The sequence below is a fragment of the Malaclemys terrapin genome, chromosome 3, assembly GCF_027887155.1.
Source record: "Malaclemys terrapin pileata isolate rMalTer1 chromosome 3, rMalTer1.hap1, whole genome shotgun sequence".
NCBI lineage: Eukaryota > Metazoa > Chordata > Testudines > Emydidae > Malaclemys > Malaclemys terrapin.
This window is the reverse complement of record NC_071507.1, coordinates 36,964,739-36,992,398: the sequence shown is the minus strand read 5'-3', so window position 1 is coordinate 36,992,398 and position 27,660 is coordinate 36,964,739. Positions and strand designations below refer to the sequence as shown.

The window sequence follows — 27,660 nt, the reverse complement described above, 5'->3', positions numbered from 1 at the left end:
AACCTTTAGCCTGAGCTGTTACTATCCCAGAAAAGGAGAACATTGCTCCATCTACAGAGACACGTAGACCAGAGAGACCCAGAGTGTCAGGAGAAACACCGGCTATATTTCTGTAGGGGGCTTAGAAGGGGGTCAAGCTCAAAACCAAGAGGAGAAGGATTTCCACAGTAAGCACAGTATTTAAAAACAGAAAAGAAAGTGGCAATACGGAGAGAAAGCTCCATCCCAAATATGAAAGAAATGACTGAAAAAGTCCCACTGGAGCATGCCATTGGGAGCCAGGATACCGATCTGGATTTGTCGGTGAGTGGAGTTCATACAGAACTGAAGGGGAGACCCTTTCAGACAGCATTTAGCACTAGATGTATTAAACAGCAAATTGGATTTGACATATAGTGTCCTTCATCTGCATGTGAATGTGGAATGAAGGCAATATATAGCCCTTAGAGAAGCAACATGGGCTGGTGGTCAAGGCGCTTGATTGGGACACATGAAATCTGGGTTCTCTTCTAGGTTTTGCCACAGACTTCCTGTATAAACTTGTGCTTTAGTCCTCCTGTCTGTAAAGAAGGGATAATAGAACTTGCACACTGCACAAAGGAGTGCTGGGAGGATAAATGCATTAACATGCAAAAGGCACTCAGATAGTGTTAGGGGCCATATACATACTAAAATTAACTAAATGCATTTGCTGGGGAGTGTTACTATATAAAAAGTGACTTTAATGTACTTTTCTGTTATGTTTGAAATTGTTTCAGCAATTGTGGGAGGTTTCTGTATTATTTCTATGAATAGTAGGTGCCTGGGTTTATCTGCTCAGTTTTTCACTGCTATCTACCTGGACTCAAAGGGTCAAGTCAGACCTGAGCTGTAATTTGGCTGTATGCAGGAAGTGCAGACAGTTACTTTAGATAAGCCCGATCAACATATGCCAAAGACAATATACGTGTGGATTCCTTTGAAGCTTCACTTCCAACCAATGTCTGGCTTACAACAGGGATAGACTGGAGAGGAATAAACCTGTCTGTCCAGATCATGGCAAATAAAGGGACGTGGAGAGGATAGTCTTGGGGGGCGAGGGGGAAATCAGGAATAAAGACTGATGAAAGCTGGGCCCGTGGCTCAAAGGAAAAAGAGAACAGGGAGTTAGAAGTAGGAACTTCAGGCATGCAGGCTCTCCCCACTTAAGGCTGAAGACTGCCTGGGCTAAACAGGGCCTGCTTAACTATGTAAGGAGAAGCTAAAAATCAAAATTTCAAAACTTGTGCATTTTTGCTCAGAAATAGGACCAAAGCTGAATGAAATTGGGTCCATTTTTGTTTTGAAAGTGGACGTGTTTAAGTCCAGACAAAAAACAAACAAGCAAGCAAACAAATGAACAAAAAACCCACCACGTATTCCTTTGAGTTTTTCACACACCTCTGCAGAGTAATTTTCCAGGTACTAGACAGAGGTAACTCATTTCAACTATTTATATTTTGTGCTGCAGTAACTAAATCAGTTGTACTATTATTACACATTGAAAGCATTTCCCTTGCTGCCTCTCGTTTTTTAAATGCTGTTTAGAGAAAGAAGTGAGTTGTAATTAATCTTTTAATAATTCCTATAGGCAATCAGGAGATTCAGAGATAGTATTTTTTGCTCTGAAGAGGATAACAGTCTGTATTTTACATACAGTGGCAAATCAAATGTCCTAGAAGTCAGAGAGCTCAACTACCAGGTACAAGTTCTACTTTATCTTGCTAATGTATACAACAATTTCCTTCTCGTAACATTTAGACACTGTAAAAAGTAATGTGGAGTTAAATTACATATAGCAACTGGGACCCTATCTTACAGTTGTTATACACACAAACATCACTGAAGCCATGGACGTTTTGGGTGCACAGTGAATACAGGATCGGGTCCTTGGCTGCATTTTAAATAGTGGTCTAGAAAGATCCTCAGTTGCAGCTGAGATATACTTCACACCACTAAGGGGTGGGACAGCCACCAGTATTCTCCTGATTTGGGGCAGGCTCAGGGCAGCTTGAAGTTATGCTTAAATGACCAAAATCCAAGGGGCTACTCTGGCAGCTGGCATCACCAGGGTGAAAAGTTATGTCTCCTTTCTCTCAGGAACATACCCTAGGCTGGACAGAGAGCTGCAAAGTAGCTGCCGGAGACCCCACAAATCATGCCCATTAATTTAACAAGAAGAAATTCAGCTTGCAAAGGCTTAATGCTTTGTGTATAATTTGGTAAAGGGCAGGGCAGTATTTGCATTTTCAAACAGACAAATACACAGTACCTTTTATTTTAGAGAGACAGACAGATATTTGGTAATCAACCAGTTTGGCAATCAATCAATGATAAGAAAGAATATATGGAAACAATGCATATAGGGCAAATGGAATTAGCTAAAACATAATTTAGAGCATTTGCACGAGGTTGGTTGCAGCTATTTTCATGCATTTTCAGTTTTGTATATATCTTAACTTTTGAAGTATTTATTGCTACAGTATTGACTTTCTGAATGGAGGGCTTTTTTTTCTATTTATTTATATTAGGCTAACATGGCATCTCAGATTCCCTGGTATGAGAACCTAGCAGAGCTGAAAATGCCTTGGATGTGGAACAAAGGCCCAGATTCCCATGTGCCAGCAATCCAGAATCTGAACTTTAAAGTTCAAAGCGGACAGATGCTAGCTATTATAGGAAGCTCTGGTAGGATTGAAAGCTTTACTGCATTGACCAAGCCTTTACAATAAAATGTACAATAGATGACAACAGTACTATTGAAGCCCTTGAATGCCAAAGGATATATAACTATCCAACAGAGAAACACTCCCTAGAAATATATGTTATACATCGCTGCAGTATGCTCATAAAAAATATAAGGTGGGCCCCCAGCAGAAGACAGTTAGATTTTGTTGTGAAAAGAATTTTTGTTATGATTTGTACATTTGCTTGCCACACAGTTTCTTAAAGGATGTTTTTTCCATCAATTGATTTTATGGGCCAGATTTCCTGGGTCTGCCTGGAACAATGCAAGGTGCCTGTAGTCCCTGAACTGCTGGGAGTGAAGGGGCCTTGCACTGGCTGACCCACCTCCAAAAGTGAGCGATCAACAGCTCTGACCAGAATACACAGCTGTCCTGACCTCAGCCAGCGCCAAGAGTGTGCGGTGGCAGTTCTACCACCTTGTGTCCACAGCCTGTCTCATTGCAGAGGCCAGCGGAATTTCCTCTGTAATTTACCTGCTTCCTGGGGTTGTCTGGGTCAGAAAGCATACCCCTGGTTGAGAACCACTGCTCTAGCCTACGAGCTAGGGTTACCATATTTCAGCAAGCAAAAAAGAGGACGGGAGGAGCCCCGCCCTAGCCCCGCCCCTGCCCCTCCCACTTCCCGCCCCCCAGACCCCCCAACCCTCCCCCCGTTCCTTGTCCCCTAACTGCCCCCTCCTGGGACCCCTGCCCCTAACTGCCCCCCAGGACTCCACCCCCATCTAAGCCTCCCTGCCTCTTGTCCCCTGACTGCCCCAACCCTTATCCACACCCCCACCCCCAGACAGACCCCTGGGACTCCCACGCCCCATCCAACCACTCCCCACCCCCTGACAGCCCCCCCCCAGAACTCCCAACCCATCTAAACCCCTCTGCTCCCTGTCCCCTGACTGCTCCGATCCCTCTCCCCACTCCTGCCCCCTGACAGCTCCCCCCCAGAACTCCCAGCCCCCCACCCCCCCGCTCCTTGTCCCCTGACTGCCCCCTCCTGGGACCCCTGCTCCTAACTGCCCTCCAGAACCCCACCCCCTACCTAAGACTCCCTGTTCCTTGTCCCCTAACTGCCTCCTCCTAAGACCCCCCCCAACTGCCCCCCAGGACCCTACCCCCTACCTGTACCCTGACTGCCCAAAACTTTCTCCACTCCCCCCAAAAGCCCCCCCCTGAACTCCCGACCCCCCCCGTTTCTTGACTGCCCCCTCCAGAACCTCCCTGCCCCTTCTCCTGCCCCCTGGCCCCCTTACCCTGCTGCTCAGAACAGGGTGTTGGGCTCTGTGCAGAGCCGGACACGTGGCTGCGCTCCCCAGCACAACACACAACCCGGTCCCTGGCCCTGCACAGTGCTGCCGGACCGGGACACTGGGCTGCAGGGGAGGAGGAGCTGCTGGCTCAGAATGCAGGGAGGGAGGGAGGGAGGGGGGGGAGGAGGAGGAGCTCCTCTACAGCTGCTCCGGAGTCCAGCCCATGACTTTCCTGCAGCCCTCCCAGCTGCTCGCTCTGCTCTGCCGGGGAGGGGGGAAATCCCGGACATTTTGAGTGATTTACAAATTCCCCCCGGACGCTATTTTTAGCACAAAAAGGAGGACATGTCCGGGTAAATCCGGACGAATGGTAACCCTATACGAGCTCAAATTATAACTTTTAGAGATGTCCTAAACCTTTGGCTCAAAACAAACAGTCAAACCCTGAACTCAGCTCTCCTACTTATTGGTGCTCACTGCACCACCTAAAAACCCTGGGGCTTAGATCCTCCAATTGGTTTCAAATGCACATTGCCTGTTTCAGAAAATGTTTGCAACACAGATGTAATATGCTCGTTTTAAAAACACAGGGGCAAATTCTGTCTGGTTGGTTTGCATAAGAACATGCCTCTGAAATAAGCTACAGAGAGGCTTAGGATGGGGGTGAATATGGAGGCACATGAATGTGGCAAAAACTTTTGCCTCATTTTTGTGACCAAATGGAACAGCTCTGGAATTTGACCCAGAGAGATTTTTAACTTTTTAAATTATGATTTTTCTAGCCTGTGGAAAAACATCCTTACTTGATGTGATAACCTGTCGAGATCATGGTGGAAAAATTAAATCTGGCCAAATCTTAATCAATGGAAAACCCAGTACTCACCAGCTTGTTAAGAAATGCATTGCACATGTGCGGCAGGATGATCGACTACTACCCAACCTAACAGTCAAAGAAACATTATTATTTGTTGCAAAACTGCGTCTCCCGAAGACTTTTTCAGACTCACAAAGGGAAAAAAGGGTAATTAAAGCTGCTGAAAAAAAATAAGTTGTCAAAAATGTATTTGACGTAATTACCCAAGTATGTTTGGGGTAAGAACAGTTACATTGAACTGGGCATTTGTTATGTAAGTTGTAAAGTCTAACGCTTGATTTGTCCGTTTTTGCTTATAAATAGGTTTTAATTTTTTTTGCTCCCAGATAGAAGGCGACCATTGTTCCAAATGGCAATTTAGGGAAAGCTTTAGGGGAGCTAAAATGAGAAATGAATTGCTGAAAGAAAGTCAAGGTTTCTTTTAAGCTGGCTATTGATCAGATAGCACAGTAATATTTGAATGACGATTAAAGCCAAACCTAATTTTGGATGTGCCCCGTGCGTTGTACTTAATGGTTAAACAAATAACCCTTGCTTTATCCCGGACCCTCCAGGTGGAAAATGTTATTGCAGAACTGCGGTTACGACAGTGTGCAAACACAAGAGTAGGGAATGAATACATCCGAGGTGTGTCGGGGGGCGAAAGGCGAAGAGTAAGCATTGGAGTGCAGCTGCTATGGAACCCTGGTGAGCAATAAAGTCATCCATCTTAATTAAACCACAAAACCAGACGGGGGGAGGGGAGGTTACATTAGTAAGGGAAATATTTTTTTTTTCCACTGGCTGCAGCAATTGTACCTGTTTACATTTTAAATACAAGCAGGGAAGATTATTTACTTGGACATTAATGGCTTTATTATGCAGTTTATCGACCTAATCTTCTCCCATTTAAGTCACCATAAGAATTTCTGTTAACTTCAGTGGAATCAGAATCAGACCCTATATCTTGTAATCACTTTTCCAGTGTTATGTGCCCAGTCTTTCAAACTCTTATGCACACTCTTAGTCCTGTTGATTTCAGTTGGGCTACTTGTGAGAGTAAAGATTATGTTAGTAACAATCTGTAGGATCAGGGTACTAGATGATAATCTCAGTGCCTGTGGCTACACTAGGATTTTTCAGATTTGTAAATTACCAACAGGGTGAGCCCCATGCAGTGAAAACTCAGGCAGGCTCAGCTGTTTTTACCCCTGTTCTCACCTGCCAACATGGTGGTAATAAAGCCTAATCCATGTCTACATTGTAGTTTCTATTAGTATACTTGCCTTCTTTAGGAAACATGGGTCTGAAAATTCCCAGTGTAGATAAGGCTATTTTTTCCACAATTACAGGGAAGGCAAAAAAATGTTTTTCAGTAAGTGCTGCTCAGGAAAAGACATATGTATTGATGCAAAACACTTTCTGTTTCCAGGAAAAGATAAATTAAATACACATTTCTCCTTTTTAGCACTTCAAACTCTATATTTACTCATAATAAGCTCTTCAGGGTAGGAGCCATGGTCCAGATCCTCAGTGGGATTTAGGTGAGAGCTACATGCCTAAATATCTTCTAGGATCTAGGCCCATGGTTTTGTGTGTGCCTGTACAGCACTTGATACTTGGGGCCTCAATATAAATAGTGAATAATACTAGGTCTCAAAACGTTTGACATTATCCCACTTGAGTTTTTAACAACCAATTGCAAAGAAACCTTCAGATAGAAAATATTAATGTAGAACTTATTTCTCCTCTCATCACTTTCATGCTCCTATTTTATTTATTTATTTTTGATAACTTTATCTTTCTGGTTTTGAGGAGTTTACACACCCTGGTTGACTCTTTTCAGCTGAATGATGCAAGTAGTCTGAACACAGAATATGAGTGGAAGTATTGCACTAAACTCTAACCACACTGAATCAACATCTCATGTAACTCCTCACTTAACCTTGTAGTTGTGTTCCTGAAAAATGCAACTTTAAGCAAAACGATGTTAAGTAAATCCAATTTCCCCGTAAGAATTAATGTAGACTGGGGGGGGAGGGTTGGGTTCCAGGGAATTTTTTTTCACCAGACAAAAGACTATATTATATATATATGAACAGTATAAGTTTTAAACATTTTAATACTGTACACAGCAATGATGATTGTGAAGCTTGGTTGAGGGGGTGGAGTCAAAGGGTGGAAGAGGGTGGGATATTTCCCGGGGAATGCCTTGCTGCTAAATGATGAACTAGCACTTGGCTGAGCCCTCAAGGGTTAACACATTGTTGTTAATGTAACTTCACACTCTACAAGGCAGCACAAATGGAGGGAGGGGAGACAGCATGGCAGACAGAGCCACACACCCTGTATGTGGGAGAGAGAGAGAGATGTGCATTGCCCCTTTAAGTATGCTGACTGCACTCTAAGTACATTGCCTTTTTAAGTAGACAAGGAAGTTGAGACAGCAGCTGCTACCAGCAAGCTCCCTCCATCCTGAGCTGTGTTGTGTCGTGTCCTCCCCTGCTCTATGGAGATGGGGTAAGCAGGGTGCAGGAGCAGGGGGGAGGGGGACACCCTGACATTGGCCCCTTTTTTCCCCCTCCCAGCACAGCAAGCAGGAGGCTCCTGGGAGGAGCTCCAAGGCAGAGGGCAGGAGCAGCACATGGCAGTGGGGGGAGGGACAGCTGAACTGCCCTGCAATTGCTAGCCTGGTGGGTGACTGCCCCACAGGGAACTTAGGGGAACAGGGAGCTGATAGGGGGCCTGCCGGTCCACGCTGGTTCCAAGCCCCCACCAGCTAGCTGCAATGGGCTGCTCTTTCCACAAGCAGTGGACAAAGCAGGCAGCTGCCAAACTACGTTATAAGGGAGCATTGGGCAACTTTAAACGAGCATGTTCTCTAATTGATCAGCGACATAACAACGAAACAACGTCAATCGGGACGACTTTAAGTGAGGAGTTACTGTACATGGAAAGATACAGAACTGACTACTGTTACAGTCTTGTATCTATTATATAAAGCTGGAAGTTAAGAGAAAAACACTGGAAATTAAAATATAGGGCCTGAATCTACTCCCTTTGAAAGTCAATGCCAATTCTTATTAATTTCTGTGGGAGCAGGATTGGGACTACAGGAAATGATTTGGTAATGTGGAGAAAGAACTTTAGGGAAGGGAATTTTCTCCTTGTTAAATAATATTTGATCTTGCTGCTTTGAAAAAAATCTTTAAAAATGTATCAATAAGATTTTATGTACTGGTGCCATTTCACATGCAACACAAAATCAAACAATGCTTCCCATCAGGTCCGGCTTTAGGAAGTGCGGGACCCGATTCGAATACCCGGGGGCGGTCCGGGCCTTCGGCGGCACTTCGGTGGCAGCTCCTTCACTCGCTCCAGGTCTTCCACGGCACTAAAGGACCCACCGCTGAAATGCCGCCGAAGACCCGGAGCGAGTGAAGGACCCGCTGCTGAAGTGCCGCCGAAGACCCGGACCGCCACCGGATGAGTAAAAAAATTAAAAAGGCGCCTAAGTTAGGCACTCTTCTTTAGGGTGCAGGGCCCTCTTAGGCGCGGGGCCCAAATCGGGGGAATCAGGGGTATCGTCCTAAAGCCGGCCCTGCTTCCCATCATCGACTTTTCTCTTTGACAGGAATACTGATACTTGATGAACCCACATCTGGACTAGACAGTTTTACCGCACACAACCTTGTGATAACACTATCCAGGCTTGCCAGAGGAAACAGATTAGTTCTTCTTTCAGTTCACCAGCCCCGATCAGATATCTTCCAACTCTTTGATTTAGTTCTTCTGCTGACCTCTGGAACTACCATCTATTCTGGAACAGCCCGGGACATGGTCCAATATTTCACAGAAATAGGCTATCCCTGCCCAAAATACAGCAATCCTGCAGATTTCTATGGTTAGTATCAAATGTGATTAAACAAATAAAAATTGGGTGCATGAAATCATTTATTTTCATAAGCTTATGTAATGCACTGATTTTTATTGAATTCCATTTGTCCGATAGGTGACTTATAAACCAATGTTGTATCAGAGCTTTTGTTACTCTTTGTTAGAGTAACAGTTTAAAAATAAGTGGAATCGTATGGCAAAACCAACCTTAAGTAACTGTGTATGTGACAATCCATCCACCCCTGCGAAGTATGGCTACTGTTTGCACTTGCTTTGTTTCACACACGGTTAGTCCCACATGCTCTGGAGCTTTCTGCACCTAGTACAAAATAAGGGAGCCAATCAGTTGCTCTTCTGCAGAGATCTCTTTACCTTCTGGTTTCTAGGGCAGGAAACTGGTTTCCTAAGGTAAGTAACTTCACCACTTCCTGGGTGGGGGAGCATTATGGTGGCTATAGGAGTTTCCTGTTTTCCCTGTTGTGGGATACTGGAGAAGTGGGGAAGGAGGGGGAACCCAAACAGCTGGTACTTTGTTCCTCTTGGCAAAGAAATCTGGTCACTGTCCCAGGTTCCTCCGTGGAATTGCCAGTATCTTGGAGGTGTTACTCCTGGCTGTGCCTGGCCCATGCCCCAGTGGCTCAGAGGGCTATGTGCAGCTCAGGGACGATCTTACCCTGCAGGACTCTAAGGCAGATGCTCAATCCTGTGGTCCCCAGTGGGCTGGGACCCAGCGGACACAGACCACCTTGCTGCAGGGTCACCCCTCTGGGTGTGTCTGGAGTTGTGTTCAGGGAGCCAGCTCCAGCACTCAGGGCAGGAAAGCGGTAGTCACTGGTGGAGGCCTGGGCTTGGAGCACAGTGAGGCTTTCCCCTCCCAGGGCCGCGCCCAGGGTGTACAGCACCTCCACCTGGGGAGACTGCCTCAGAGGCACTCTGGGAAGTCTCCCTGTCATTTGGCCTTCTCTAGGCAAGATCTCTATGGTTAGTGTCCTTCAGGATGCTGACCACAGAGACACTACCTTGAGCGTAGCCCTCCAAACACACTGGTGTCCACACATGCAGAGCTATGGTAGAGTGTCACTGGGCAGGTCTCTAGTCCTCTCTCCTTGGCCACAAGGGCCTGTGAGTAGCAGCCAAACAGCAGCAGCCAGAATGCCCCTCCCACCAGCCTGGGGCAGCCTCCCTAGTTGGGCACCCAAAGTATTCTCCAGCTGGTAGCAGGCAGATTCCCCAGCTCAGGGTCGGTAGCGGGGCTGGAAGTAGGGTTGCCAACCCTCCAGGATTGTCCTGGAGTCTCCAGGAATTGAAGATGAAACTTTAATTAAAGATTATGTCATTTAATGAAATCTCCAGGAATACGTCCAACCAAAATTGGAACCCTAGCTGGAAGACCAATTAGAACCCTCCACCTAGTCCAGGACAAGGAGTAGCCAGACTTACCTGGCCACCAACCAGGGAGTTGCCAGAGCCAGTCAGGAGCATAACAATTCCTCTATTCCAGCAACTCACTCCATGCGATGACCTTATTAGCCTTACACCAGGATATTTACTGCCAATTATTTAAATAATGGTTTACATATTCATTAATATGCAAATAAGGGTTTGTATATTTGCTTAAATTCTCCAGATTTCTGATCCTTCAGGGTTAAAGGGTATGGGCAAATGGATTGTCTGAAGGATTCCAGCCCTTCTACTTGCGGGAAAATGGTACTATAGCGGAGAAAAAAATAGTGTTTATTAGTTGAGATTTTCAAAAACTTGTCTTTCATTCTGGCCTGTATACGGGGAGCACTGGAGATATTTTGTGCTACTTGTCTCAAATCTGAAGACTCTAAATTAGCTGATCACATCCTAAAGTGAGAGGGGGGGACATGTAATGTATTGTGTCTTCATTCATGGAATAATCTGTTTAGACTGTGCCTATGGACTAATGGAGCAATCATGGTCAAATTAGCAGCTTAGCCGCTCCTTGCACTGAGCCTTGATCATCTGTCTATGCAGTGTGATTTATCATTCTGTAAACCATAGCTGGCCAAGCTTATATGCCTCTGTACACAATTTGATTGTTGAACTATGGTTGTTTGGGCGTTTGGAAGTGATAACTTTTGAACGCTGCATCTGATCAATTCCAAAATTTTAGCAAAATGTTCTAGGTATCGATCAACAGAACCCTATTGATTTGGGTGAAAATTGGAAAACTGGAAGGAGGAAATGGGGACTCACAGAGCCCCAATATCTGGTTAGCAGACTTGTCCCCTTCAACCACCCCTGTAATTGTCTATAGAGCAAAAAATCTGTTGATAGCAGCCAATAACATATTCCAACATTACAGTATCTCCCCATCTCAGTTTAAAATGTTGACACCCTGAATGACTTAGCTCCCAGCCAGGTAAATAAATAAATGAGAATGGTTGAGGGGAAGGGGAGTATAGGAGGGCATGGGAGAAAAGGAGCACACACAGAATCCTGGGGGAGGAGAGAATGGGGGCCCTTTATACAGGAGGAAGGGAGGCACACAGAGCCCTTGGGATGGGGAAGAAGAGGGCACAGTGGTAGAGGGGGAGGGAGCTGTAGGGGACACTCAGAGCCCCTGTATGTGACAAATGGGGCATGCAAGGGCAGACTAAGCCCTCTAGCCACTAGACTGCATTCCCAAACTAGAGAGAAAAATGTATTTATACCGTAATAGTAAAATATAGTGTTGGAGTGGTCAACCTGAAAAGCCTCCACTTTTTCCTTCAGCAATTAGATAACATTAATTCAGGATTTGAATGGTGGCTAGAGAAAATTTAGGGAACACACTGCAAATACTGAAGTAATGGTATTGAGTTATGTAGAGCAATTGACAAACTTTAAGAGTGACCACTGTCGCATCATATCACACATATGTGCTATAATTTGGTAGGTTCTATTGAAGATGAAATTTATTATTAGCAATACAAATATGAGTAAATTATCATCTCTTAGGTACGTAGACCCATATCAGATAATGTCTTGCAGTTGATTTGACCAGCATTGATAAACGGAGCAAAGAGAAGGAGATGGAAAGTCAGAAAAGGGCAAGTTCACTTGCCACCTTGTTCTGGGAGAAGGTCAAAGATTTTGATGACTTCTTATGGAAAGCTAATGAAGGAGCCTATGTGACGACTGTTCACAGTGAACAAAGGTAAAATAATTATGTTATTTATAAAAAGAACTTGATATGCTTGATCTGAAACAGTTGCTGAAATTGTTCTATACCCATTTTCTCTCTTTGCTTTTGAACAGTTCCCTTTTCACTCCAGAAGAGGTGATTAACATGCATGCCCATTCAACTGATCAGTTACCAGGTGGCTTAAAGCAGTTTACTGTATTACTAAGGTAATCTTATTTTTAAAAGAAACTGATGTCTTGCAGGAATAAAATTTAAAAGTGCAATGGAAATGAATGTTAAGAGAGAAGCATGAAGGGCAAATTGAACATTGACTGAAAGTCTGGAGAAAGCTGGTGATGAGTTTGTGTCACACTGGAATATAGAAATTGTTATACCAGATCTGACCCTACGTCCATCCCATATCCTGCCACTCTTACTTCGTTCTTCAGAGAAAGGCAGTCACACCTTTCCCCTCGCTAAACCTAGCCCATTGCACCATGCTCCCCCAGGCAAGGGGATTCAAGAAATTTCATCAACTCCTTTTGACTAAGATATCATGAGGCATGAGATTTGTTTATCCTTATTTTAGCATGATTGTTACTGGTAGTGACTGCTGTGGTTAGCTGTGACGTTCACTAGTACTTTCACAATTACTCAAAAAATTGTAATTAACTGGCTTAATGTGTCTGGAGTACCACTACTATCTGCTGGATCAGGTGTGGGCAAACTTTTTGGCCTGAGGGCCACATCGGAGAATAGAAAGTGTATGGTGGGCCATGAATGTGCACAAAATTGGGGTTGGGGTGCGGGAGGGGTGTGTGGTCTCTGGGGTGCGGCTGGGGATGAGGAGTTTGGGGTGTAGGAGGGTGCTCTGAGCTGGGACCAAGGGGTTTGGAGGGTGGGAGGGGGATCAGGGCTGGGGCAGGGGTTGGGGAGTGGGAAGCTCAGAGGGTGCAGGCTCCGAGCAGCGCTTACCCCAAGCAGCTCCCGGAAGCAGTGGTATGTCCCTTCTCCATCACCTATGCAGAGGTGCGGCCGGGCGGTTCTGCATGCTGCTCCATCCACAGGCACTACCCCTGCATCTCCCATTGGAGCGCATAGAAGCTGGAGTAGCTTCCGGGAGCCGCGTTTTGCGGCCCCTGACCCTGTGCCCCGGCTGGAGTAGGGCCGAGCCGCGTGGTGCTGCCCCAATCCTGCGCCCTGGCTAGAGCGGGGCCAAGCTGTGTGGTGCAGCTCACGGGCTGGCTTAAAATGGATCATGGGCCGGATTCAGTCCGCGGGGCATAGTTTGCCCACCCCTGTGCTGGATTGTGCCAGAATTATTTAACAGTGTCATTTATCCTTAAACAGGGATTCTGCTTTAGCTCAAGTGATTGGATCTATATTTTGGAGCTTGAGGATCTGATTTCTATCCCCACTTCTACCATGAATTTCCCAATGACCATGCTAGCTAGAATGATGACAACCATGAAGTGCTAGCTGGCCAGAGATTTGTTAACAATAGTTTTGATTTGTACTATACATGTTCCTGTCTAAAAGGCCAAATTCCCATCCCATCTGAAGTCAATGTGGTTCCATATGTGTCAATGATAAGAGAATCAGGCCAAAGTATCTAAATGTAGCTTAATGGGAATTATTAGCTATTATAGTATCTTACGGTCAGTGTTGTTGTTTTTCTTAGTCGTCAAATCTCCAGTAACTTCAGAGATCTTTCAACTTTATTAATCCATGGATCTGAGGCCGTTCTAATGTCATTATTAATTGGATTCTTATACTATGGTCATGAGAAAAGCAAGTTATCTATTCAGGACACAATAGCACTGTTGTTTATGATAGGTGCACTAATCCCCTTCACAGTGCTTCTGGATGTTGTTTCAAAATGTAAGTGTCTGTCAGTTTTAATGATAATGCTTTAAGACAATCAAACAAAATAATACTTAAATGGATAATGAAAAATGTATTGACTATGGGCAGTTCTAGCATGGAATATACCTGTCTGTTTCTGTTTTATACTGTAGGTCATTCAGAAAGAGCTATGCTTTATCATGATTTAGAAGATGGGATGTATTCTGTTACTCCCTACTTCTTTGCTAAGGTAATTGGTTTCAGCTGTCAAGAAAAGTGTATATCTGGTTTTAACATGAAAAGTAAAAGCCTTGTGTGTGGGTGATGAAATTTTGTTCATACTTCGCACTTATCATGCCTGTCATCTAAAGCTGTCATCCTGCTTCCCAAACATTTATTAACTAATTAATTAAGCCTCACAACGTTCTTAAAGCATCTGTCTCCATAAACCACGAGCCTGGCCCTAGGTCAGAAAGTAGTCAAAGTCCAAGAGGATCCTTTCACTGGCTTCTCTTAGACTGCTGGGACAAGGGGATTTGTAAGTCTCACTGGCTGGGGTAGGGCAGGAGATGGAAACGCCTTAGGTCAGATCAGACTAGGGGAGTTATTCTCTGCTGTCTCACCAATGAGCTGTCAGGCTGCAGGGGCTGTCACACTTGCCCCCTTTAAGGAAAATGAGCCCTTTTGTGTTGTTGGAGGCGCAGGTGTAATCTTCCACCATTCACTGGCACGGCCCAAGAGTAGAGAAATGGTAAAAGTGGGCCTTTGACTAAAGGGGACTGTAGCTTATCATTGTCCTCTATGCTAACTGGTGAGAGAACAAGGTCAGCATTACCATTTAGGCAATCAAGGTAGAGCTGTTTGTTTTCAATGGGCAATAGTTGTTTCATAGGAAACAGACATCACTGAAGGGCAAGTACCATCACTTTCATTTCAGGTTGTCCCTGGTTGAGGTGTTGGGGCACAAGGAGGCTAAGTCCAATGTCTCAAGTGTATAATTTAGAGAGAGTGGTTAGAAATCAGATTGGATGGTTGTTTTCACAATGCATCTTTGACATGGTGTTCAGCAAGGGGCCTCACCGTGGCATAAATTTGTGGTTGCAATTATTTGTGACCCACTTTTGCTGTTAGTCACTTCTGAACACAAATGGCATTTATAAGATTTCCAGATGTAAACATCTATGCCTACAAATCAGGAGGCTATACCGCTGAAGTGTATTATTATTTTTTTCCTCAAGAGCTTCTATCCATCGTTTTGGCTCCCACAGTGGTTTTTTTAAAAAACGTGTCTCTAAAATAACAAACCTGTAGCTGGTTTTGAAGCACAACTTGGTGCCAACCTTGGGCATTCTGAAAAGGAAAGGTGTTGTTTTGGATAGTTTTACATACCTTTTTTTCTGCATATCTCATTATTGAAGTGTTGTTGTGAGTTTAGTAACATGAAGAGACCCGTGTTACAGAAGAATCTTTGTAAATGCTGCAGTCTGACACAAGGTGGCCATGTTAGATGTACATGCAACCATCAGACACACTTCTAAATCAAAGTGATGAGAAGTAGTAGCATAAGAAAGTGACATAGAATGTGGCAATTTCATCTTTCACCTTTGAGGGCCAAATTTTATTTAACCTAACAGTGATTGGAGAAAACCACCATATTAAATGTATGGAGCACAATTGTTTCAGAAAAAAACATTACAAAGATACTTTTAAAAATATGCCTTGTTATTGCCAGAGCTGAGGCTAATCCCTTCCTTTAGGACAGCTCTGCCCACCACAGCATCTGTAATTTCGGTTTCCATTCCCACACACGCTTTAAAACCCTTGTGATGGTTCTGGGGGAAAATATTCTTTGTAGTTCATATTGACAACACAGTTTTCACAATGAAATTATATCAATTTTTTATGAACCATAGCAGTAGACGTATACTATTAAGTGACCTTCAAGTACACTCCTACTTATCTCCCATGGGTGAAGTGATTACACCACTACATATGCCTTTTACTACTTATTTATTAAAACTCTAATGTTTTTGAGTAGCAGCCATGTTAGTCTGTATCCGCAAAAAGAACAGGAGTACTTGTATAAATTTGTTAGTCTCTAAGGTGCCACAAGTACTGCTGTTCTTTTTTCTAATGTTTTTGTTTTCCAATGGATTAACTCAGTGGTTTTCACAGGGTGGGTTGGGACACCAAAATGGGTCGCCAGGGCTGGCTTAGACTTGTTGGGGCCTGGGGCTGAAGCTGAAGCCCAAGCCCGAGGGCTTCAGCCCTGGGACTCAGGTTACAGGCCCTCTGCCTGGGGCTGAAGCCCTTGGGCTTTGGCCCCCCACGAGGGGGGCAGGACTCAGGCAGGCTCAGGTTTTGGTCCCCCCTCCTGGGATCGTGTAGTAATTTTTGTTGTCAGAAAGGGGTTGTGGTGCAATGAAGTTTGAGAACACCTGGATTAACAGCAGAATGTGCTGCTTCAACAGTAGGCAAAAATGAGGAAGGGACTTCATAGTGGATGACTTGAAGTATACTCATCTTAAAGATTCAACAGAATTTGGACTAAAATACATTTGCAGAGACTCAGTGGCATTATTGCCATCAAGTTTATGAGCTTTTATGGAAAATGTCTTAGATTCCCAGAAACTGACAAACTGTAACAAAACAAGACATATAATCCTTAACAAGAAGCCTATCAATTTAGGTTTTAGTTATAGAAAATGTCACAACTAGAAATGGAAGGAAAATGAGCTAGGATCCTCCTTTTTCTGTTTTTTTTTTTTTTAGTGTGTCAATGACAACACTGAAGAAGGCGATTGCATTTTAATAGGTGATTTCCTGCAAATATTTTTTTAAAAATAAATATATTAATATGAGAAAGTTCCATAATTTTCAGTGCTTTTTTTCCTCAACAGATTTTGGGGGAGCTCCCAGAACACTGTGCTTTTGTAATAATTTATGGCGTTCCGATCTACTGGCTGGCAAATCTCAGTCCTGAACCAGAACATTTCCTTCTTAACTTCCTGGCAGTCTGGCTTGTGATTTTCTGTGCCCGCGCAATGGCACTATGGTTCGCAGCACTGTTCCCAACACTGCAGCTGTCAGCCTTCTTTAGCAACGCCCTTTTCACAACATTCTTCATGAGTGGCGGTTTCGTGGTAAGCTTAGAAAACCTGTGGCTAGGTAAGACTGACAAATGAAGTTATAACTGACAACTACTTACAGCTTTTGTAAATCAGAGGCAATTTTTTTGAGGCATTATGGCCTAGTGGATAGAATACTGGACAGGAACTCAGGTAACATGGGTTCTAATCTCAACACTTTTGTTAGCTTATAGGGTGGTGTTGGACAAGTCAGTTCATCACTATGTGCCTCAGTTTTCCCATCCATCTATAAGATGGGAATATCATCTACTATATTTTGAGATCTATGGATAAAAAGCAGTATTTAAGAATGTATTATATGTACTGTACATTTTTGTTCTGTTCCAGCGTTTGTAAATATAGAAATAATTCAAAGATGAGTACAAAACCAGTCTCATTGATAAGTTCAAAATTACACTCAAGGCAACATGATAAGTGTCATTTAGAAAGCCTTTAACACAAATTTAGCACTGTCATGTAACAAATAGCAACAGAATATGAGTTGCTTTGCTATTTGAACTGTCAAGTTAAATATTTAAAGGAAACAAATATTTAGGATACGGTACTTAAATGAAAAATAGTTTTAAAAAAATCAACATTTTTACTAATAATGCTTATTTAATTTTAGCTCGACTTGTACAATGATGTCTCAGTTGTACTATTTATGGTCAGTTTCTAGTCAACATCAGGTACTCAAAGCACAAGGACAGAGTTCCAAAGACTACATAATAAGCATTCTGTTAGAGTGCAATTTAAATAAAGCTTTATTGGAATATTTTCAAAAATTACTGGTTGTTTTTAAAACAAAACTTAAAATGTTAGTCAAATTTGACCTGAGTCTGTCCTTTTATATTTTATTACTGGAACAAAGTGGCTCTGTAAAATATATAAAATAAAAACAAACTAACAAATCAAAACACCTTATCGTAACTGGGGATGTGCAAAAAGCCTTCCAGAAGAGCTACAGTCCTTTTTTTTGCCTCCTCTTCTTCATCCAGTTTTGGGTACCAAATTTCTATGCATATTTAATTTGTGTGGACAAACTAATCAACAACTTAGCTGATACGAGGATTTGGTTCATATAACTTATGTAGACATGGCAGCGTTAGATATAATAGGCTCATTTTGTGTGTTTATATTAAGACAGATTCCTCCCTTTCTTTCTCTCCCCCTCCTACCATCTTTTCCAGTCCCACGTTGGATTTCTAAACTATCTTTTGTCAGATGGAGTTACGAAAGCCTGATGCAAATTCAGTTCACTGAACTCACATACCAAATGACTGTTGGAAATGTTACCTATCAAATTCCAGGGAAACTTGTAAGTCAGTCTCCCAGAGAGATTTTTATATTTGATGAATAATTTGAGGAACAGGTACTAAGGCATTTATTATTGTAGTTGACTAAATGATATATGCCTTGATTCAGCAAAGCACTGTCAGGGCGTGCTAATGCTCATTACCTTTGCTAAATTGGAGCCATAGTGGCTGCTGTTTGAACTTTGGCGTAAGCCTGAGCTGCGGCATCACCAAAGTTTGGTGGGATAATAGGACTGCTCCCTTTCCCTGTCAACTCGCTATTTGAGCCCCCACATAGGCAGAGTGGGAAACGAAGTGGCCAGAGTTTGACAGAGCCATATTAAATTAGTCCCATCCCAGCACACAGGAGGGAGGGAAAGAGATTGAGATATGTTTTCCCCCTGTACTAGGAAACCTTCAAAGCCTGCTTGAAGCAGTACAAAAGGACGGGTGCCAGTTGCCGCAAAAATAACATGGAGACCCACTGGTGTAGTGATTGAATGTCTTGGCATTTCATTTTTGGAGTGCCTGTTACTGTAGATACTAAATGGAACAAGTCTGGTGGTGTCACTTTGGTCTTCCAGTGGATGTGTGTTCATATACTGAAGACACCATATCATATAGCACAAATGGCAGCCTCTGCTTGAGACAGATCATGCAGTGGCAGATTTGTGTCAGAATATTTACATGGTGCCTTGTTATGTGGGGAGGGGAAAAGATGAAATACATTTTTAAAGAGCAAATAAAGCAATAATTCCCTTCACAAACCTCAGCTACATATTTATTGGAAAACAATGTTTAGAAATAGAACTGTGTTCCTCCTAACAATACACTTATTGAGAGACGTGACAAAGCTGATCTTGCTGTAATTGAAAATAAGAACACAAAAGCCACCAGGGGCAAGGAAGGAAGAGGAGCAAAACCAAGGAGATGTGCCACTTTGCACATCCATTTTAATTACTATTTTGTGGTGTCTGTGCTTACAGGTAATTAAAGCTATGAATCTGGACTCGTACCCTCTCTATGCAAGCTACCTCATCATCATTGGTATTGGTACTGGTTTCATGCTTTTATACTATTTATCTCTGAAGTTCATCAAGCAGAAATCAAATCAAGATTGGTAACAGGTAAAAATGAAGGAAAATATTAGCACTACTGGGTGGTTGGTTATTGTGACTCTTGTAAAACACCTGCCCACTCCCTCACCACAAAAGGGATCCCACCTTTTACACTTCACAATGTTCATATGTTTTATTAATACTCTACAGCAAAGATGTACCATAAAAATCATTCTTTTAAGATCACATTGTTTTATGTAAACCACTGGATGGCAGCAGAATACAGATAGTTGAAAGCCAGCTTCAGAAGCTTTGACTGTACTATAAGTGGTAAAAAAACTAAACTAGTAAATTGTGCCTTCAACATTTTTTCCTTTTGACGTCATCATTATATAGGTGAAAAGATGCATGTGACTCACATCTACGTTTTAGTTCAAGAATATGGGCCAGATCCTCAGCTGGTGTAAAGCGGTGTAGCTCCCTTGACTTAAAAGCACTTACACCAATTTACACCAGCTGAGGATCTGGTCTATAGATTCTGAATGAATATTGACCATGTACTTGATTTGGAGACTCAGAGTAACAGTATAATGAAAATAATGATTTACATTTTCCAACATCTCTCACCCACAAAGAAACCAGTGTATACACTATATGTAAATCACTTCACTCAGTGCAAGAGAGCAGACCGAGAATGGTAACTTTGTAACAAAGCAATTTAGGACAGGAGATGAAGCGTATGATTTCATTGAAGCTACTGAAGAATTTTATGTAGGCAGAAGGTAATGATCCAATCCAGAGAGTTAAAAATAACTCAGAACAATTGTTAAATGTTTCAGAGATTCTGCATTTGTATTTTATTTGCATGTTGTTGATGCACTTTTGTTGACTGTATGGATGATTCCTTGTTACAAATCAACATGTCACTATGTATTATACTGCCATAGTCTATATTTGACAATATTAATAAAATGTCATTATAAAAAAACAATGAACATCATCCCGCATACAAACAGTCAGTATGCTAGCAGTTTACTAACTCTGTATCCTCACATTCTTGGTGCTGAATACACCAGGCCTGATTTTTTTTTAAACGGGTTGATAGTGCATTCAAAGAATGCCTGCAGTTGTGCATCTAGTTACATGCTTACGTTTAATGCATACAAGGTATGCAACTACCACAACTGCTCACACAGATTAGACATGGTGTAACCAGTGGCTGCAATTAGCAGTTTCCATGTGACATTACATCTTTTGCCTGTGCAGACATACTAATTGCATGTATAAATTAGTTTTTACATACCTAACTTGTTGAAAAAACAGTACATTATTTGGATGCATTTCTAAATATCTGTATGTTTATGTAAAAACAAAATAAATCTCCTATTCCAATGTCAATAATTGTAATACTTCAGTTAATGGAAAACATAGTTTAATTAGTTATAATGCCTTGGACATTATGTACATAGATTTTTCTTTAACAAAAAGAGAAATCTCAAAAAATAATTTAAAAAAATACCAGACACTGTTTCATTAGTTCCGTTCAATGAATGGGGCTGTCACTGGGGGTTGCACTGTAACTCCTGGACAAAGCAGGACTGAATGAACCAGATTCACCATTAGACAGCAGTAGGAATCCAGAACATGTCAAGGTTCTTTTTTGGTGAGTTCTACCATTTTTTTTTTTTAGTTTTCTTGTTAAAAAAAACAAACAGGCCCCTTCCCCCACTATTGTTTCTGCAGTTACCTTTGCTCTTGAAAAACATGACCAGAACTTACCCCAGTGCCATATAGAAAACATCAGATTTCCACGGCTTTCTAATGGCAAAGCCAGTTCTTTCAGTCCTACTCAGCATCATTAAATTGTCTGTATGGCAGCTTCCTGTTTGATTCTTAATTATTCCTTTTTATTATATTTAAGACACTTAATTTTTTTAAAGTGGTTTACTCTTCTTGGTAATGATCTGTTGTGATTAGAATCTCTTTTATATTACATTGAAATTTTAAGGGTGTATATTGGTACTTCTATTCTAAACCTCTATTTCCAAGGTATTTAGAGGATTAAATTCTAGGCTGACTCTCTGTTGTGAATTCACTTTGATGTTTAATAAAAAAAAGGAGAGAGACAATGGGAGAAATTAAAGACAATAAGGGACAGCTCTGAATTTTAGGGGCATATTGTCATGAACAAAAATCCTCAGGCATCTAGAGAAGAATATACCCAGAGCCTTAACTTTGAATTTCCTTCCTTTTGTGAAATTAGGCAGGCTGTTGACATTATTTAAACAGTCTTTTTCATTTTAAATTCCACCCTCCTAACAGTATGTATGGGGACCAAGCGGTGTGAGGGTTTTAGAGGTAGTGTTATGACAAGGGTAGATGTATACATAATGGGACTCGAATTGTGAGCCTAGGAACAGCTGCCTTATGGAATGTTGGAAGAGAGCTATCACAGGAGGTAGCCAGCGTGTATGTTTACATTCAAAAGGCTCACATTCTATATACTGCCATGACATTAGTGGATTACATATGATCAAATTTTGTTCCCTCCAGAAATGAGACCTTAATGCCTGGAGATACTAAAAGGGGGAACTAGTCTGTGACTATTGTTATAGACTACAGCATTCCCCCCCCCCCCCAAAAAAAAAGTAGTCTTGGACTGACAGCACTTAACTTTCATTGCTAGCAATCCCACCCCCTGAATCTGTGCAGAGAAGAGGGGAAAGGGCAGGCCAGGGGAAAAGGTGGGTGGATGACATACAGCCTGGCCCTACGGAGATCAAAGTGGAAAGATAATACAGCGCTAGAAAGAATTATTTTTCTTATAGGCCCCCTCTATGCAGGGATCTGGTGGGGGCATAAAGCCTCTATTACAGACATCCTTCATTGGCCCCTCAGGATCCACAGGGTTTGTGGGTGTCTCTTGTGGCCTGTACAGTGCAGGAAGAGGGGAGGCAAACATTCACTTCCCCACTAGCTTTAATGAGCAATTGGGAAACCTCCTGCAGATTCCATCTTTCACCACCATTCAGCAGGTTTTATACGAAGGATAATGGGACCCAGGGTGGCTTTCATTGCATGGGGTAGTGAATACACGTTTACATTAGCTTGCATCCTGCTCTATATGGCATTAAACTCACTATAAATTAACTGAGGGAATAAATTTCTAAATTACATTTGGCTTAGGTAGATCAAGGGCAACGTCCATGCAATGGATTTCAGAGCGGATAGTCTGTTGTTCTTCTACGCACAGAATTCCTTCTATAGCCCTCCTCACCATAGTGTTCAGGTACCTCCTAATTTAATTACAAGAATGATCAATAAGCAAAATTTCCACTGACCTGAGTGGGCGTTATACACGTACATGTGTAGGGTAGAATATCAGAGTCAAATCCAGCCTGTGAATCTGGGAGCAGATTATGCTCAAGCTGCATTTCTAAATGTAGGACTGTCTACTATGAAATCTCCCACTGCATCAAGTAACTATCCAGGATAAGCAGAGAATGTGCATCTTCATCTGTGCAAGTGCTGTGATCCAATTTGTAATACACTATATTGGACTACAATGGCTTTTCTTAATTCATTCACGGCTTTGAAACTTGTGAAGGCAGCTTTTACTTCAGCACCTAGACATTGGACATTGCTATTATTCCAAAGGGATTTGCTTGCTTATCTTCCCCTCACCCTCCAATCTATTCTGGTTCTTTCACAACACTCATAACTCTGGTTCCAGAGCACCTTTTATTAATTTGTATTTCCTGATTAAAGCACCCACTTGTTAAATGCATGCTTTGAATATCTCCATATCACTGACAGTGTTTGAAATGACATAACATGTAAGTGGCTGCCGAGCTCCCAGTGAGATATTTTGCAGACACTGGAATTGGCCAGTGGATGAGCTAATTGCAAACTGCTTTCATTTTTCAGTTTAGACCACACTATTTCAGGCACAACTCAGCATGAGAGAGTCTCAAGAAGTATGGCATAAAATACATGGAGCACCAATAACTGACTATAAACAAAATAGATATCAAAGCCTAGAAGCAAGAAAGCTTTGTTAAAGTGACACTTAAAAATATCTTCTATGAAATTTTCCTGTGTTGTTATAAGCACCATCTAAGATCACTATCACTGAAAGAAAGAAAGAATATTTTTTCTTGTTTACTGTGTGTATTTGACAGCATTTTGTGTATAGTCAGTTTTCCCTGTTTTTGTGGATCTTTCACATAGCAAAGGGGGAAGACAAACATTTTTTAAAAATAGGAAAGTGTGATTTTCAGCAATTTTCAGACTTGGGGCAGAGACGGTTCCTCAAACTACTTCTAACTCATTTGATTTCAAGGTGACAGTCACTTTAATAAATGTCTGTAATAAATGCCATGCCATATTTATGCATTGTGAAAAATGCTTAAATATTAATGGTGCTAACTCAGTAAAAAAATTTTTTTTTAAAAACCAGCAATTTCTCAGTTTATTAAGAAACAAATAGTTTCTTGCAGATGGCAGTCTTTATGCAGTGCACTATAGAAAGAAAATTAAAGGTGCTCATCAGGCCACTTGTACTGGAGATCACAAACCTTTCAGGCTTCAGCCATAGTGATTCCTTTAGACTGCAGTAGACAAGAAACAATAAAACATATGCGGCTGTGACATGCTGTATTTTTGTTTTTTTTACCTGAAAGCCAAAGATAAACAGTTCATACAGCATTGGTAGCTATTCATTTAAGCAGTGGGATGAGGTGTTTTTTTTTTAAATCCCATAACCCTTTCCAGGCCTAACTAGCTTTAAAAAAGTATTTTTCTTTCATGCATGCACATAAATTTCTATTACATCTTAATAGTTTGTGTATGATTCTTTCAAATTGCAGTTTGACTCCATATTTCATAATATAGTCTTAAAGGTAGTTGCCGACAAAGCAAAGCTATTTATTTTTGTGGATTTCACCAATAAATACAACTCTTACATATTTACTTTGGGCTGCAGCTCAGCTTGAAGTTATTTGACTTGCATGTTCATAGCACATTTCAGTTTTCTGTTCCTCCTTCTGACAAGAAACTGAACTTTAATAAATTTTTACCAAAAACGTATCTATGTATATGCATATAAGATTTCCCCAGCACACACATACTCCTATGCACCTTTAGCTGCTTTTATCTCATCTCACCAAAGCCATTCCTACCATCATGATTTGCACCTTAAATATTTTTCCATGAATATTTGCCTGAATAAGAGTTAATTCACTTCAGCGTGCTTTGTGCCTCATTTGTGCTTTCACTTTCCACAGATTTTCTTGTGAATGAGTTTACTGGCAGGAATGTTCAGGGAATCAACATAAGAATAGAAACCGGAAATCTGACTCTAAGGGTTATACTCGTCCAGTGAGGAAACAGAAACAATGCCACATGACCAAGAGAGCTCAAATTTTAAGGCAGAGAAGACTCTCAATGACTTGCTTATGAACAATCCACAGATGAAGACTTAATCACGAAAATTGTAAAGCCATGGCAGTTCACAAATAGATACAGGCTAAATTAACTGAACAAATTACCTGCTATGAATTATTTGCTACGCTCTTTTCTAATGTCTGTGCTAGCATTTTCTGATAAGACAGTTGCTACCTTGGCTGGCCAATGCCTGACAGCAATATCCAGGATGCTCATTACATGCCAGCCATTTTGGGACATGGTCTGTAGCATTCCTCAAGTCACTACTTTTGCTCTCCACAATTTTATCTCCACTATACTTGGGGGGGAGGGATGGCTCAGTGGTTTGAGCATTGTCCTGGCCTGCTAAACCCAGGGTTGTGAGTTCAATCCTTGAGGGGGCCGCTTAGGGATCCGGGGCAAAATCAGTACTTGGTCCTGCTAGTGAAGGCAGGGGCTGGATTCAATGACCTTTCAAGGTCCCTTCCAGTTCTAGGAGATAGGTATATCTCCATATATTATACTGTGTTTTGGGGGGGGGAAATGTTTTCTAAGCTATTTATAGTTTGCGCTAAAATCAATAGTATTCCATGCTTCATCTGGGAGAGTGCTGAAGCAAAAATATATCACCTTTGTGTGACCAGTTCGGCCTCAGCATGGATTATACAAACAAGAGAGCAGTGAGGAGGAGTTGGGACATGATTTTAGCTCTATACAAAGCTCTGGTAAGACTGATGCTGGAATACTGCATCCCGGTCTGGTGTCCACAAGTAATGGTCTGTGATATAGCAGAGGTGAGACTAGATCATGTAGTGTGTCCTAGTCTAAAGTTGGATCTTCCAGCTAGCAATGCAAGCCATGGTGCCAAAACCAATGACCTAGAGAAAGCGAGAGCCATTAAAACCATGATCACTTAACAAGAATGAGGAGCATGTGTAGTGCCACAAGTACTCCTCGTTCTTTTTGCTGATACAGACTAACACTGCTACCACCCTGAAAATAATCACTTAAGGTTTCCTTTTTGTAGCTTAAAAGTAGCCACTTTTAGTAATATACTGTACTCTTAAAAATAAGCAATCATTTCATTAACTGTGTTATCAGCTAGTCCATAGACAGATGTAAAATGTAAGCAGCTGTTTGGAATGCCTTCTAAGGCCCAATAGCATGACAACCAGGCTAGAGACAGAGGTAACAGGCAGTTCACAAACAAGAAACTTTGAAACACGGGGCATTTGCTGTTCTAATTAAGAGCGATATGATTGCTCGTCTGTTACATAAGACAATAATCAGATTCAGGAGAGGATAATTCATGAGGGCAAAAGCATGGTAGTTATCACCACAAGGGAATCAGATCACTGCTGAGAAAAGAAAAGAGCTTATTAAAATCATATTGTTTCTCTTATAATGTATGTTTAATATAATAAATTAATATAATTAATAAAATACTAAAAGCAATACACTTCTTAAATTCCTAGCCATACCGGCCCAAGTCTAGGCCTCCGATTGAGCTCTGCAGGGGAATTTGAGGCGACTTGGAATGATTAAAAAAGCCAACATTTCACACCATTTGTTTTATTCTGAGCAAAATGACAGTGGCCTTTTGAATCACAGAATATTATAACCGCTCCCCTGCCTTCAGAATGAACAAAGCGTCCCCTTCTTGTAATCATTTGCTGTGATAGTTTGACTAAGTATTATCTTTATTGAGAACAGCACATTTATGATTAAAATAGGTCTCAACACTGTCAAACGTTTTGGATGTACATGGCTTACACTTGTCCTTTTAGAAAATAGAATAAAATAAAAGGATATGAATATTTAGCTTTGTGCATTTCATAGGGAATTCATCAATGCTTCCATATTATAAGAGTGCATTATTGCTGTTTTGTAATATGTTCAGTGCCAGAAGCATGATAAATTACCACTGAAAACATTAATGTGCATGACTAACAATAGTAAAGCTATAAATTACCATAATTTTTATGCCCCCTGCAGCTAGTAGTACAACTCAGTTTTTCAACCTTGTTTTCATTTGCTGAATGTAGACAAATTTACCATGTTATTGGTGTCTGCTAGAAAGACATACAAATGCAGACATTGTATTTCCAGGCATGAGATACTGTGCTCCCTGAAGTATTTATAATATAGACACAAAGACTATGATTGTCATTAAAAAAATATAGGGAAAGGAACAACTCCAGTTAATGTTTATTCATCTAATAACTTAATGTATATTTGACTATTAAACTAAAGCTGTTAATTTTTGACAATGGAATGTAACAATTAATCAGGTGTAACATGAAATATTACTAGTGATCTTGCTATGAACATTTTAATATTTGCAGTATAGGCTAGGTCAATAAAATCACAAAGGAAAGAAAAAACCTCGTGTAAGTAAAGCTTGCAGATGTACAGCTCATAAGGGAGTGGGCAGTGTGCAGACATTTCTAATCATATTGTGAGTTTTCACTGTATCCATTGTGCTATTTTTAAAAAATTGATAATTACTTTAGATAGCTGAAGATTTAAAGTTAAGCTAATCTCGGTATTTGAGGTATTCAAGGTATTTTCCATAGTACACATCGTGAATCGTAAGGCAATACCACAGATACTAAGGGTAACCCTATTTATTTTAGGCTAAATTGGCTAGTTTTTCAGAGTATGTGCATTCTCAATAATATATTTGAGAAACAAATTATTTTTGTTATCCCTACAACTTGAAAAAGAAAGTTAAATGTCAGCAATTCCCTGCATAAATCATGCAACAGCACAGATAAAGGGTGTTCCAAGCTCAGCTTCTGACCTTAAAACTATTCTTAGTTATGTTTCTTGTACCTTATTATTATAGCTGCTTTGTAATATGTGCAATGCCAAAAGCATGATAAGCAGCTATAATAAGGTATTTTATTAGTGTTGTTCTAATAGGATCTGAAAGGCTGAGCCTGGAACAGATTTCCCGTGTGACCTTAGGCAAGTCACTTACTCTCCCTGTCCCGCAGTTACCCATCTGTAAAACAGTAT

The 27,660-nt window shown here is 41.5% G+C and overlaps 1 protein-coding gene across 2 annotated transcripts; it reads left to right on the top strand.

Moving 5' to 3' along the window:
- Positions 1-103: 103 nt before the first annotated feature.
- Positions 104-27,327, top strand: ABCG8 (ATP binding cassette subfamily G member 8). Of its 2 annotated transcripts, XM_054023266.1 has the most exons (14): positions 104-303; positions 1,610-1,720; positions 2,550-2,706; positions 4,789-5,027; positions 5,435-5,567; positions 8,494-8,763; positions 11,757-11,922; positions 12,024-12,116; positions 13,571-13,770; positions 13,908-13,984; positions 16,635-16,902; positions 18,053-18,180; positions 19,144-19,284; positions 24,501-27,327. In XM_054023266.1, the coding sequence occupies exons 1-13, from the start codon at positions 232-234 to the stop codon at positions 19,279-19,281; spliced, it is 2,052 nt and encodes a 683-aa protein (XP_053879241.1). In that variant the 5' UTR covers positions 104-231; the 3' UTR covers positions 19,282-19,284; positions 24,501-27,327. The 2 variants fall into 2 exon arrangements, with proteins under 2 accessions (XP_053879241.1, XP_053879240.1); XM_054023265.1 differs by lacking the exon at positions 24,501-27,327 and having other exon boundaries at positions 19,144-21,853.
- Positions 27,328-27,660: the final 333 nt, after the last annotated feature.

Excerpts from the sequence above, each read along its gene's own strand:
- ABCG8 (XM_054023266.1), top strand. The coding sequence starts at position 232 with ATGAAAGAAATGACTGAAAAAGTCCCACTGGAGCATGCCATTGGGAGC. Across the intron at positions 12,117-13,570 it reads CAGTTTACTGTATTACTAAG|TCGTCAAATCTCCAGTAACT; the intron begins GTAATCTTATTT and ends TGTTTTTCTTAG. Across the intron at positions 13,771-13,907 it reads TCTGGATGTTGTTTCAAAAT|GTCATTCAGAAAGAGCTATG; the intron begins GTAAGTGTCTGT and ends TTTATACTGTAG.